Source organism: Anticarsia gemmatalis, chromosome 5 (assembly GCF_050436995.1).
Source record: "Anticarsia gemmatalis isolate Benzon Research Colony breed Stoneville strain chromosome 5, ilAntGemm2 primary, whole genome shotgun sequence".
Classification (NCBI taxonomy): domain Eukaryota; kingdom Metazoa; phylum Arthropoda; class Insecta; order Lepidoptera; family Erebidae; genus Anticarsia; species Anticarsia gemmatalis.
The window spans coordinates 8,268,900-8,284,750 of NC_134749.1; the positions used below are offsets into that span (position 1 = coordinate 8,268,900).

The 15,851-nt window shown below is 36.4% G+C and overlaps 1 protein-coding gene across 2 annotated transcripts in view; it reads right to left on the reverse strand.

Moving 5' to 3' along the window:
- Window positions 1-15,851, reverse strand: part of LOC142973374 (uncharacterized) — a 56,467-nt gene that overhangs the window by 12,402 nt on the left and 28,214 nt on the right. For both annotated transcript variants that reach the window (XM_076115030.1, XM_076115029.1), the window contains exons 2-4: window positions 11,870-12,110; window positions 6,091-6,299; window positions 3,216-3,351 (exon numbers count right to left, since the gene is read on the reverse strand). In XM_076115030.1, coding sequence (XP_075971145.1) covers window positions 3,216-3,351; window positions 6,091-6,299; window positions 11,870-11,942 — 418 coding nt within the window. In that variant the 5' untranslated portion in view covers window positions 11,943-12,110. The remainder of the gene's footprint in view (window positions 1-3,215; window positions 3,352-6,090; window positions 6,300-11,869; window positions 12,111-15,851) is intronic.

A 15,851-nucleotide genomic window follows, 5' to 3' on the forward strand; every position in this document is an offset into this window, starting at 1 on the left:
TTATAAGAAAGTAAAATAAACGTTGGCATGCAATAGCTGTTATAAAATTGAAATTATTGCTATTATTTCCTCATTAACTTCATATTTTTATTTTATAACGTAGTAATTGAACATTGTTGGCCCAGTTGTATATTTATTGCATTAACAATTTTATAAATTCAAAGGTTTATTGACTCCATATTTTAACTACAGGCTTGGTTATGTGTTTACAAAATATAGCATGTATATTCGTGCTTAATATCTGAGTTTGCGTTGCTTTGATAGCATTATAGTACGGACATAGGTAGATAACTATAATTGCAAGTCAGCAAGCTGCGTATTTAGTTAGATTCTCGACAGGTTGCTGACAGAGCTACTTCAAAATCTACAACTCAAAACTAAACAAAAGCTATCGTTAGCTGTACAACTTAAGTAAAAGTTAACATTGGAATCGGTTACCACTTCATACTTTTGAAATCATTTATTAGAATGGAAAAGACAACCACTAGTTAATTGAAGATGATGAAGCAACTCGATTTAGATTGTAACACAATACCTTTAATATTTTCTCATTTTCGGCAGCATTTTTCATCATTGAACTCGTAGCATAATACTACAAAATGTACAGTACTGCGAACCTTTGCTTTGCCGCTAAGTGAAATACAAGCATGAATATAAATGTTATAAATCCACTTTCAAAGCGTGCATATTTAAATGTCAAATATCGTCGATATATTCGCTGTACATAACGAGATGTGAAATTTTTCGTACACCTAATAAAATATGAAACACGCAGGCGCGCACTTAACATGGTGCATTTAGATTTTATTGAATTAATTAGCGTCGGTACCATTAAACTGAACGGTCTTTATGATATAATATTACCGATGTATACGTAGGAATACGGTAGAGAATAAGCGCTTTTCTATGAAGTAATCACGATTTTATAGGACCTGGAACATTAAACAAAGCTTGGATGTACCCTATCTCGATTGCTTCTTAAAGCATTTTTAATGTGCTATAATAAGTAAAAGATATAAGTATAGTTTATTTACCAATTTAGCTACATATTTTGAACAAACCTTGTATGTATAACCTAAACCTGATTTTTTTCCGAAATTTTAATATTTTTAACAAAAAACAGTTTTACTGAAACCTCTTTTTATTTAAAGTAACTCTTAAATCTGTTGTTGTCGCCTCTTAAACGTGTACTCCAGTAACAGCAACATTTCAGTAATATTTTAGATGTCCGCCATAAAGTAGCCAAACTACGATAATCTCATGCCTAATTAGTGATAAGTTATAGGATTTGATCGTAAATAAGCTTTACGTCATGTCATATTCACATGCAGTACAGTGTTTTACTCAAAAACAAAAAGCACTCGTGTATAACCTTATTTTGCATGCTTCCGCGCACATTTCATTCTCGTATTTCATGTATGTATGTATTTAGTTTAAGTCAACACGGATATTTTGCTTTCCGAGTAACCGCTGTTTTTTTATTTATATGATTTGATGAAGTTTATTTTTAGCGTAACATATTTACATTAAATATACAGAATTCATCTTTGATAATTTTGCTTAATTAAGCATCTATCAGATCGTTATATCTATGAATTGCATCGTCAATCTCGATTGGGTTCATTGACAAGGAGGTCATTAGTTTTATTGCAAAATACTTATAACAAGAAATTCTGTTAAAGCTGGTAAACAATTCTTAACACTGGTAGCATTTCTGTACTAATCCTCTCTTCACCTGCTTTCTACCTCCAACCCCCCTTATTGTACAACAAGGATCTCTATTACTAAAATGTATAAAATAAACTTCGGAAAACAGTCTACGCTAACAACGAAACAGAATAAGATTAAGAAGGACTTACTTTCCAGCATGAAAAATATTTTCAGCGTACTTTACATATTTACGTTGGAGCATGAAAGCTTCAGATATTCTTTTTGAAACCATGCTCTTTTCATAGACTAAGCCCACGCTTTGAACTAAGCCGTGTTTCCTATTGATTCTTGAAATATCTATGTAAATAAGTAATAAATACATCATATTTTTCCTACCTGGCCCAAACAACTTAGCTTATAACTTTGAATAATGCGTGGGTGAATATTCCCTACCTTCAATGACAGTATTACAAAAAGCTTATATTGTTCTGTTCTCTAACACTCAATGAAAACTTTCCTCCTCCTATTTATTCCCAAAGTTTCGTACATATTTTTTTATATATGACGTCCACAAAACTCAATCTACGAACAATACGCTCGTGTTTTGTGACACGACGCGTATTCAGTTAACTGTAGTTTGTAGGAGAGCGATATGGGAACGGTTTAAATAAATTAAATCGAATATAGCCACTACACTGGCTGCAAACTCAATTAAAAAGTTGGACCGAAAGCCTTTAATAGAATATCGAATTACAACACTAGAAAAAAACTAACAAACTAACTACATGGTATTGATGGAAACTAATTAACGTTGTGTGGGCTCGAGGTAGCATCGAGCGACGAGCGTACCGAACTGCCGAGCTGTTCCGTAGGTGTTAGAACGTCTAGACTCAGGTGGAGGGCAAATCACTCACCCTTTAGCTAATTTATATTATTCCACTGCAATCAACAAGACTTCTGTCTAGCGTATAGATTACAGTCACTACTCGTAACTTAAGAAGAATTCGTACAAAATTTTTGAACGTATATTTTTTTCGTGCATATTTGCATTCGAGCACTTTATGCTGCAATGCTACGTAGAGCTTAACACAATAATATGAACCTGTTTGCCAACCCTGGAATTACTTTATGCTGGAAGGTTTAAACCATGTGTACATCCTTTGCAAACAGATTTAACTATGACATCCAGGTCAGCACTGTGTGCGATAAATTGTAGGGCTACAGCCGTTATGCACTAACCTTTTTGAGTTATTACTTTCAATAAGTAATCTCATGGAAACCAATAACATTTGGATTTCCCTTTTACTCACAATGTCATAAAGGTGTCATATTGCTAATATGTTTTACTAGGTATTGGTTTATACTATATATTTATAGGCAGGATACACATATATTATTATAACATAAAAACCGTTTTTGTAACACCTAGTTGAAAAGATTAGTTTCGTATATTTAAATATGCAAGCATAAACACCGTAAAAGCAAAACAAACCATTTTCTATTTCATCTGATCTGTAGGTACTCAATTAAACACTGAAGAAAAAGATATAATGATAAGTACTAACCAACAACTCTCATGTAGGCGCTCTTATACACGGTGTGGAAGAAAGGCGCGTCAGCTGAAACCTCACAGCGGTACCTGCCGCTGAGACCCCGCGACACACCACGAAGCACCACCTGCTGGGCCCCAGATCTCGACACCTGAACAAAACAATAGCTTATTTAAGCGTTCCATAGATTTACCGCTTTCGTCGTCCGGTTGAACCGACCTGCAGAATTTATCGCAAGACGCACGTTTCGTGACAATGTTCTGTTGTTAAACGGTGGTAAGCCGGAAACCGAGGATTTATGAATACCTTTTGAATATAACCTTACACGTTTATCTTCCCCTTATACGAAATGCATATAAGAGCAAATTCTGAAGTGAAATGAAGTCTGTTTGTGTGTAAGTCCTGAAACTAAGCCGACCGAGCCGACTAAGTATTGAGATTCATTGATAACGATGTCGATTTCAAGATTTATATAGCTTTGTCAATTTATTATTTATGTAGCTTTGCTTAAAATACCTACTTACCACAAGAAATTCATAATAAAATTATTTCCATAAATTCATTGCATGACATAGATCGAATTGTACTAATTTAGTTATTGTCTGCGCACCATACCTGCACTTAATTAAGAATCTTATTCATGAACTGTAATCTACGCGAGTATTAAACTAATGGAAGATATTACCTAAAGCCTAATTAACCAAAGGAATTTCAATTTTGATCTAGTTAAGAATGAACAAGAGAGAATTAAACAGCTTTATCATTAATACACACTGCTTGAGAGTTTCATTAATTTTTATCCAAAATTAACATGCATTCATCGTTTTGGAAAATACAGAAAGATTAATTATTAACTTCAATAGGTGGGCAATATGTACTGAATGCATAATACTTTTAATAGCCAACTCTCATTTCATGTCGCGTGTCTATTGAGTGTAGCGAATAACTGGCCGTTGCAATCCATTGACCTGAATCGCCACTTTATTTGTTTACTTCCTACTATTTGTTGGCTATTTAACGGTAAAATTATTGTTATTATGGGCTTAAACATGTCGGGGAAACGCCGTGAGTATTACACATTTATTTTCGCAAGCTGTGAGGAGAATAATTGACCAAGTACGTGTCGGGTCAAGCACGGTGTGGGGTGACGTTGAGATATAATCCCATAGCCTGAACTCTTTTAATTTGGATTTTATCGCTTTATTACAGTCAACAGGTTCTAAAATATCCACAAATAAATCTTAACTTATTAATATCACGATTAAATATAAAATGAGTTTAATTTCAGAGTTCACAATCTTTCAATATGTATTGATAAACGATCTTTATGACGTGAACGTTAAAATTTTACACAAAAATCCCTAATAAAGTTAAACAAAAGAAATAACGAGCGACCCTACACATAAACGGAATGAGTACAATCTTGAACCAAAGAGATACTAAAATCTGTCTCTCTTGTTTTGATACGTTACACTAGAATATGGTAAAAAGTAGGGGCGCGTTCACTGATACGAATATGATGTTTTCAAATAAACCCGCGATAAGGGTTCCGTGCCGTGGAAAATGTTTGATAAACCTGTGATACTTGCCTAACAAAGTTTTGGAACTTCGATTTCCTTATTTTGGGAAGCTTTTAAACACACACATCTACTCTTTTGAATCTTATTAGTCCTTTCCTGTTTATAAGTAAAACTTGATAAACTTCTATATACCTAATGCTTAGCAAAGTATACAAAGGATGAACACGAATATATGAGGAGTTTGTTCACAGGTGTTCGATTTATGTCACCTCAAACTATCTTTTACGACAAGTATTATGTGCACAACATAATATTTTATGTTAAGTGAAAACGAGTGACCGAAATATACTCTATTACGTTAGAATAAGGAACTGCCGTACTGGACTGAAAGTTTACCTGAGCCAATGTATCATTGATTTGAGATGATGGTCGTAGGAATGTGTTCATGCGTAATTTATACGCGAATCATTGAGTAATCCCATTACAAGGAGCGGAGCGCACTTTACCGTACGCAGCTGGTAGCGCGTCAAATTGAGCTAAAAGCTTCGATCCATCTTACGGAAAGTCGGTCCACTTTGAGAAACCGCCGAACTAAATCATGCCCGTCCCGAGCTCGAGAGACGTCTGACCCGATTTTCAAGGGCTACGTCGCATTTGGAGCCGCGAGTGTTGCGACTTACGCCCGATGAAGCACCGATGCAAACTTTGACTATACGTTATTCTTTGAAAGGGTTTTTAATGTATTATTTTGGCACAATGTTATAGTTTGGATGTGGCGATGTGCCAGCAGCTAAAGGTTTAACGTGGCCGCCCGACGAGATTGTTAAGTGTTTTTTTCAACCCTACTTAGGAAGTTTAACGAACTACTAAGATGTCGCAGAGCCGTTGACCCATATATAATCACAGTTATGATGTTGTTTATATCCACGCCGTGAGTAAGCCATTTGCGTAAGAAATATTGTTTCTTTTTATCCCCGCATTTACCGTTGAGCGTTTAATGACACAGGTACAAACAACCTTCTTACTTCCTTACGACCTTCTTACTCATTTTGTCATGCTTTTAGCGACCGTTTTAATTGTAGATTATGCTTCTTAAGTCTTTTATAAAAAATAAGCTTTCATTTTAGTAAAATAAAGTCTGCGCACTCATCGTAGTAACGAGCCCTGACTCAATCTTTCCATCGCAATCTTTCCTTTGTTCGATTAGTATCGATTGAGTAATCCATTTGAGCTGTAATTTGACTTGATTGAAACAATGTGACTGATCAATTTGATTCGATTTGCAATCAATTCAGTAGGAAGGAGGGATATTAGGATTTACATAAGTAATGAGTTGGAGAATTAACAATGAATACAATATAATGACTCACATCAACGCTGATGCCGGTCTGCGAGAAGACGCGCGTGTTGGGTAGTTCCTTGGGCACGAAGCGGAAGAACTCTTGTGCGCCGTGGTACCACTTGACGGTGTAGAGCGCCTCGCCCACGTCCAGCGCCCAGCGACAGCCCAGCGACGCGCTCGCGCCCACTCCCACCGCCTCGGGCACGTTCAGCTGGATGTCACGGAGCCCCAGCACGCCTGATCACACACATATTCATAATTTATACACTTTTTAATAAAAAAAATATTGTATTTTTATGGATAACTGTTGTGACAGGTACTAATACAGTAACATTAAAAAGACAAAGACTACGCTATATTCGCAAAAAAGCATCTTTACGACAGTAAAAACTACTGCTAATAAACCTACGTATTTAGTTCTATAAGAAACCACGATTAAGTAAACGTAAAGAGAATTCCTGGAATCCAAAAACAAAGGCTTTGTCTATGTAACAACAGTTTAATTATTCAGTACAAGTTTTTTAACCACCCATTATTTGTGTTGTGCTGCGTAGTGTATTTGTACATGGAAGCTAAATACGGGGATTATCAAACAAGTAATTGCGATGCAGTTAACCAATTAATGTGAATAATTTAGATCTGATTATGCTAAATTATGAACACATGTATGAGTATTAGATTTTCCTATTTGAATTTCGCGTTTGTAGACTTCACACGAAAGACCGAAAGAGTTTTATTTAGGGATCAGTTTTTTATAAATAAACTCGTTGTTAACGTATTGACAATCAAATTTTAAGAATATTAGGATTTAGGAAGTTAGAATTAGGTGATTTGATTAATATGTAACATTGAAACCCTTGTCTGTCAAATATAACCGGAAGTCACGTGGAATCAGTAAAAAAACAAACTTCTTTGAAAACATGAATACTTCCTAGTTCCGGGAAACATCAAGTCGACATTTGTTCTTCTAAAGGAAAATGCGTAATCAAAAATTCATAAAACAATATTAACAACACATTTACAATCTGTTATAGCACCGAAGTAACAGATATATTTACGTTTTTTTAATAATATGGCATGTATTTGTTCTATCGGAAAATAGCCTTTCATACAGCACAGCTTTTCACACGAACAACATTATACTTTTTACGGCACTTTAGTTTCGATAAATACTTATCTAAACGACTGTGTCATGCACCGACACACTATTTTTACCTCGAGAGCTCAAAGGTCGCAGTTTAACGATCAAAGCCACCGCAGTTTGACGTAGGATAACGATCACATAGGTGTTTTCCAACTACATATACCACTAGACACATTAGGTTGCCTTTTCAGTTCAAATATAGACACACTTTACACAGAAAATTGACACAGGTATACATTAGGTTGAGATGTTTGTAGGCTCGTCACGCACGTTCTGCAATACAGTACTTATCACGAACCGCGTTACACCTTCCGTACATAAATATATGAAATAGTGGTATGTGTAGTACCCCTAATGTGACACTGGTGTATCATTCTTGTCCTTGACTTTCAGAACGACGACGGATATAATGATGATTTGTGGCGCCTACACATGAGTGTTTATATACAGCGTGTTGACTTGACACAGGAAAACACTGGCACAAATAAAATATTTGAAAGTAAAAGGAAAAATAAGTTCCTTACGATGAGTGAAATATGGGTTGTGTCGTTAATTTTTATCAGACCGAGTGATTTATTTTGTTATGAGAATGCACGAAATTATAATATGAAAAAGAATTAAAATTTTACTTGCCAAAAAGAAATTGCATACAAATTATTGCACCCAATTCGACTACAGTAATCAACAATAAAGAAAGCTGTCTTTTTATTTCCTTCCTCCAACTTAGCGATCTAGCTAATCGTACTGTATTAAAAGGCGTAAAACATTTAATCATCCGAAAGCAATATTCTACACATTAGGTACTAGGATATTGCAAACAAACCAATGTAACTTATAAGCGAACAACCATTAGCTGAATAGAGCACATAGTAAGGGAAATACACAACTTGGACCGCTACCTGCACACAAAATTGACCAAAGTTTGTTGTGATAAATGATGCAACTTACATTACATAGAGTCAGACTACGTTAAAACTCCACAATAGAGGCAGGTGCTTTAAGCGTGTAATTTTGCAGGCACGCTTGTCACGCACACAAAAACGTGTAGCTACACCACTTGTCACCGACTGTACTTTACCTTTCCCGCAAAAATATATAGACTATGTTGTCGCCCGTGAATGGAAACCTCGGCAAATACGTTCCTCTCTAGTACCTACCCGACTATTGTACGTCATTCAGACCGTGTAGTAAAGTATCACGTTATGAAACAGTACACTTTCCAGAATCATCCCATTTATTTCGTTTTAATATAGTTCGTCTAATAATATGGTATTTCGAAATCATTTTCCCTATCTACATTTACATTATTACTATCAAATATGTCTGGGACTATAGATTTTCATAAAAACCTTTTAACATATAAAATATGGTCTTTACATGTATTCTTTATGTATGGTAATTTGTTTCTAGAAGAAATAATGTATGGCGTCGGCCTATTCGTCTATAGACCTATATGAAAACGTTTTACATCTAGTTAGTTCTTAGCAACTGTTGTGAGTCTTATACCATATAAATAATAGAGTACTATCGCTACTAATTGTTGATTTAAACAACAGGCCGTACCTGTTGTATGCATATGAATTTAAAGGTAATTTCAATCATTCTCAAATAAATATAGATATTTCACCACGTAAGTAGAAATGATGATTGATTTATACGTAATATAAATTAATGTCGTAGATGTGAAACTATTTCTCAAACAGATAATATACAGCAATCTTGTACGACTGTTATATATTTTACGAAAGTAAACTAATTCCGAGCAATACGTGGGAAACACAGAGGCGGCGAGAAAAAGGCTCGAAGCTAGCCTTATTTCACCCTTCTCGACGTCATTAATTGCAGCACGAAAGGAACCATTTATTTGTGAAACGTGCACCTTAAAGCAATTTTATTTCTACGGTCCCTATTTCTTATAAGTAGGTAACTTTGCGGTCGATCCGTTAGCGGTTCGCTGAGCAGAATTTCAGCTCGACGTAAGTAATCAAATCTTGGCCTTCAGCTATACTAAAGGTGGTCGGAATACATAAATCAAGTGAACGGTACGTGATCGAATTCAAGATCAAGCCAATACACAATTCCCGTCGACATGAACTCATTACAATGTAACCAAATTCAATTTACGGTTCCAGCCACATCATAATATTTCATCTCGGTGCGAGTTTAATATTTATATGAAATGAATTCATTTTACCGCTACCCTCTGTTTAAATAAGAATAAATGTGTATTTAGGTGTTTGGTTCTCGTACGTTTTTGCGGTAAACAAGGGTTTAATTTTCGATTTACTGAAGTGTATAAAACTGTACTTGTCGGTTAGGTTCGCAAACCTAAAATATTTGCACGGATGTGGAGCGTTTTTATTAACACTAATTTGCATATTTACCGGGAAATAAGAAATACTGTTTGGAATTTATATTACGATCGTACACTTGTCGCAAAATATTATTCCACCGTTGCGATGTATTAATATATCTATCCGTAGGAGGCTTTGTGTTTACCTGCGAATGAGTAGCAGTAGTAAATCTAAGTTTGCATAATGCCTGATTTATTAGGCTTTCACAGCATCCAGAGAGCTGATGGGGTAGCGAGCGTACTTTGTGTTCGAGGTCCCACAAGTCATCGTTTGAATGAATCCACATTGTTTAACAATGCAAGCTGCGAGTATTCGGCAAACTCTAACTTTGCTACACGGCCGCTCTACTTAGTATAAGTTTGTCTACTTTTCTCTCCGTTCACTTCACTCTTTCTTACAATTGAATAAACAAATTTATTGCACCGACAATAAAGTGTCGGCGGTGAAGTTATAAACTTCTTATTCCAACCCTATCTACATAAATTTAATCCGAAAAAATAGGTTTATGGCGCGGAACTTCCCGTCTCATCAACAATACCGTTGTCGTAATCTGGTTACTTAATTTCCAAATACATTTCTCTCAGTTGGCCATAAATGTCAAGCAGGCGAATAATTCACTGAAAGTTTTGTGAACTTAGATACGATGGCGGTCGTGACGCGGAATATTCGCTAGTGTCGTGCATCGGCCGCGCTCGCGTCTCACTATCTATAATAAATGAATGCTGCGTGTTCAGATCCAATAATTTTTCTCAATCTTCCATGCCAGAGAGATTGGCACTTTACAGAATTTTTCGAGGATTGCCCGGTCTTCGGAGGATTCGGATAATCAGCTTTACTTAAGGGATTGGATTCGAAACTCGATTGTATCCGGAGTGATTTTAATAATTCATCACTTCAGTTATTCCATGTTAGGAGATGAAAGATCTTATTGAATGCGATACTTACTTTGATGAATGTGGAAATCAGAAATGTATGTTCTGAATATTTCACAGACAAACGTTATGTCATATGTGTTTGCATATTCAAAGTAGTAAAAAAGAAAAGGAGAAACGAAATTGGTCTTTTAATTAAATGGCTACTCGAACAAAGGATACAGGAAGAATAAAAGAATACAAGGCAGAAAAGTATCGGCAAGAGCAGTAATATTTACGACAAGGGAATTCATAAGTCCAAAGAATGGCTTACAGTAATAAAAACGACGCTAAAAGAAAAGTGGGCATTGTCAAGGTTAAACGATCACTGTGACAACGGCTTATTGAGGGGCTATAGTGAGTGGGTGCCACGATTATGATATTATTTGTTAAATAAATGTTAACGCCTGTCTCTGAATAAAGCAAAGTGCGGTATTGTGAGGCTTTCTTCTTCATCTTTTATCGTTTGTAAGACCTTGTGTTTACCCACTTAGTTGATCTTATGATTTTTTTTTCATGACGGGCACATTGTTCCTTAAATATAAAAAATGCATTAACTTTAACATTTTAGTTGAATAAAAGAAAGTAATCAAGAAAGCAACAAACACGGAATAATTAATCATTTAGATAAGCATATAAGGCTTACGTCGTAAGCCAAGACGTTAATCATGTTAGTCAATTCATATTACGCTCGTCGGTTCATATAAAGTGGATACGAGAGGCGCAACCGGCGACGTATCTCAGGATTTCAGTGCAATACACACGTTTAGAATTCATTATTAAATGTTCGCTTCCTCTCGTTATTTTTATTAACAAATGGTTGGCAGATAGAGACTTAACTCATATTTTGTATACACTTACCTACTTGTTTTATTGGAGGACAATTTTAGGGCAACATTTAAAAAAAGCAGCTACTATTCTTTTCAGGACTCTACACTTTCAACACATGTCGCTGTCAATCACAGAACCACAGATGCAGTATAACAGGAAATTGAAAACTACAACAAGCCCAAGAGGCGAAGCAGCGGCTTGAGTCGTATGATAATAAGATAAGAACGATCTACAAAAATGTAACACAGGGAATGATTTGTTATTGTTTTATTACTTACATTAACTGTTCTAAGTGACATTAGTAACGCCTCCGCAACGATTTTTTTTGTTTTCGTACCGAAGCTCTTAATTAAACCTATATGTAAGTAGAGGTTATTGAGAGGCGCTATCTTTCTCAAACAATGCAATAAAATGCCAGATAATTTCGTACGCAAATACAACTAGTACATGTGGAGTATTCATATATATATATAATACATCTACATAATAATATTATATAAACGAAAATGTTGTGAAAAAGTATGCGTACCATTAATGTGAGATGTTTAATGCAAAGTGAACACTTACTTCCGCCGAGCCACAATATTATTGCGGCGAGCTGCGAAGCCATGTTGTATGTGATGTGGCGCTCACACGTCATGTCACGACTGGCTCGTGACGGCTCCCGCGCGCCTTCCTTATACACTCCTTCATTTTTAAACACTCTCGCCAAATATTGGACTACTCCTTGTCATAACTAAATTGAGTTACCTAAGAAACGTCGTATGCATTTTGTAGCGTTCTCATTCTTTCAGGTGACCGTAAAAACCTGAAACAAAAAGATAAACGCATGTCAAGCAAATATCAATAATTTTACAAATCGAGAAAAAACTAAGTTCATAAGATAAAGCTACTCGTCACTACATGACTTAATATTTTCCCATTATGTTTCATACATTTTCTTTAAAACTCAGACAGAACTACAAATCAAACGGCATGTTCGAAGCAAAAGTTTTGCAGTTGCAAGCGCTTCGGAATCGGCACAGTTAGACGGTATTATGTACATTTATATATATCTTTGAGAAACGAACAAAATGCCGCTCGATAGTAATAAAACGTGGCGATAGGAGAAAGATCCTTTCATTAAACGTATCGTAGACGTCGGTGATTTATCGCCTCGCGAGACACTCCATTCACGGTATGCGTTTTGTTGTCTAGAGATCGATTGGCTCGGAATAAAATACATTCGCCAATTGAATAGCGCGCCCCGGCGCAATGTTTCAGCGAAAGCGACACTTTTTCAGGCGTGTAGAGGACTAATGGCTTCACGCGCTGGCCTCCGACTTTCAATAAATGGTCGGGCCGCGTGCACCCGTCGCCGCCGCCGCCGCCCGCGCCCGTCGCTCGGCGTTCGACGCCCGTCAACATACGAAAGTGCTGCCTAATATATTATTCGCACTCATAATATTTTTCAATTTCCACCTTTTATTTTATTATATACATATATGCTTTAAACAAGATAAGGTAAGTAGGTATAATTTCGTATTATATTTTACTGCAAATGCAAACCAATTAGTTGAGTTGCTGCTATAGTATAAAAAACGTGCAGACACCACGCTATTATCAGAAAACAAAATACATTGGCTATGCCGTCAGTAGCATTTTGCGTCTTAGCCTTGTGTAATTTTCACAGCTCGAGAAATAAGTATAACAAAAACCTTCAGTAAACAGGTTTTAAAAATCGTTATGCTACTCAAACGCCAATTTGTTACATCGAAAACGAATAGAATGCGCGAACGTAAAAATATAAGATTGAAGACTTTAAACGTACTTTCTTAAAGCACATCAATCCGTCTTTGAATCATATTAAATGGAGGTGAAGTTATAAACGGGTGCAATTCGAGTCACCTAGATTCATAGGTTGCGGGGAGCGTGTGAGATGCAGGCAAACATCCAAGCGCCAGCCTGGAAGCCCGGGGTTGTTTGGCAAGCTGTCTAACTAATTGCCACGTTACCGGCGCGCTCCACTCCGCTCCGTTGTTTATGGGATCCACGTTGGTAACGTTTGAAACTTGTGTAAAGTAGTTAAATATATATCTCACCGGTACATTTTACCCCTATGAGCCTCATGTTCGGTCTTATATTTCTTATTACACCACTGTTGCACGTTCAGACATGTGTGCCGTTTTATATGGACAATTAAGGTGTACACAGATTCACATCGTCTGCATACTGCTCGAGCGAATTTACTCGTACTTACTCCTCCTTTGAGATAACTCGATCTCAGCTCTAGTTATATCCTGCAAAGTTGTATACGATGTGAATGCACATCTTAAAGTTTTACATGAACATTCTGTGTGAATAATGCGGTCAAGAAGTTGCGCAAAATGTACGTATTTCGTTGTGCGTAGTTTTAACGTCGCCTTGATGTTATTACTTATGAATCTGCTTATTATTCAGTACGTATATGGTGCCATAGTGTCGATACTATTAAATCAGCTCATGTTTCGAGAGTATTTTGTCTTTTTTTAACCTGTACTGTCCCATTGTCGGGCAAAGGTCGCAATTTGGTTTTCTTTAAAAATATTAAACAACTAAAAATACCTGTTTAGTCCTCTCTAGGATAAATAAATATTTCAATGCCCGCGCTGACAATCCTTTAACCTTTTTATAATAAGGCCGTAAATATTATTTTTGGAATTTAGTAAGAACAAATGTTTGTATTTAAATTTAAATGTAACTTATTCTTACTACAACAGAATAGCGATTAACCAGTTTCGTTTCGTCTCAAATTAACTTGAGTTAGTATAATAATTAAATTGTTCTGTCGCTTTCAAAACCGCTTGAGATTCAATTAACTTTGTACTGAAACTTTTGTTTATGTTATATTTTCATTGTTTTATTTTGGATTCGTGGATGAATGAACACGTCCACTTCAGGCCGTCGTTCTCTTGGAGAGCCGTCCATAATATCGGTCTCGGCGGCGAGTCGATGACGTCATAACCGTCAGGTTTGGCAAATCGGTCATATAGAATTGCTTATTAATAAACAAAGGAATTTGTTCTAGGAAAAATGTGCTCATAAAAATACACGCGATATTGAGTCTCATCTAGGTGAGTGTTGATGTAGTACTTCTGAAAGTTGACCCGAATAATACATTGCCTAGCCTCAGGACCTCCTTTCAGCTTTATGTGCGGTTTGACACAAAAGACTTGTTTATTTGCCTTATCATACTTCAAAATGTTACTAGACTAGTAGCGAAGATAGTTAAAGTTTATTCTATGAAAGCGTTGAAATGAAAACATAGTAATGAGTTTCATAAATCTTTACAAGTCCAAAGCCGCTGCGTCAATAGAAAACAAAACATGTCGCTTATTTAATTGAATCGATAACACAGTTTATGTATATGTAGATATGTAACTTTTGGGCTAGTAAGCGTCCTGACTCGAGCAATAAATCACAAAGTGTTCCGCGACGGTATGAGTGCCTAATATTAATGGTCTCCTTTCCCGTGGTATGTCGCAATAGTTCGATTGTCAGTGTTAGAGAAATAGCTAGGGACTGCGACCCCTCGCTCGCCGCCGATACGTCAGCGCGCCGACACCGCGCCGACATCGCACCGCGTTTCCTTTGACACTTCATTTTATTGGTCCATTCACGCTTCGACGAATAGATGATTGTCTTGAAAATCGCCGAGCTCGCTGATATATTTTAGGTCGGCGACTATCAACAAGCCATACATGTAGCTTTATAAAACGTGTGTTTAAGTCGTGGATGATTTATTTTACCTGAAGTTAGTACTCAATTATTTTCTGTTGCCACAATAATTATATTACTATCAGTTGTGATATATAGGTATTAATATAAAACCAAACAAGTAAATGATGTCATTTGCGACTGTGAAGGACGTGTGAATGTCCTTGTACAAATGTCCCTTAATCAATACAAACTAGTGTAATCTCAGTGCTGACTACGAAAGTCGGATAAAAGATGAATTCGGAAACTTTTAGGAGGGCCTTATTCGATCTTCAAAGAAAGACCGAGGAAACAAAGATAAAATAAATTGTGAAGTTAGTGTTAGTTAGAGAAAACTTTTGAAAGGATTACCTCGGGTAGTGAGACCAGTAATGGTTGTGAAAGTGAGACAAGTACAGGTAAAAGTTAGTCATCACAATCTCATAAGACGCGGGAACAAGGGGGCTCTAAACGGCTCCACCGCACGCCGCCATCCACGTCAGCGGTTAACTTTATTTTATTAGGAGTTCACGCAACTTGGGCGTATCTTGACTTTCCTGACACGTTTCCTGCGCAACTTTCAAACATGTTGGACATGTTCCCACAAGTAAATTCGACACGGTTGTCAACAAAATGAGAATGACACTGTATAAAAAAAGTATGTGTCTATTGCTGACGCATTGCTTTACGCTTTTCTCGGTGCGAAAGGTTTGAATTGTCTAGTAATATCACGTCCGTTGTAGAACTCGATCAAATCCTTTATAGCGGGTCTGGTTTTTCCAATGTCACTAGTTCGGTATTTTTAAATTGACACAAAAGTACACATAAAAGTTAA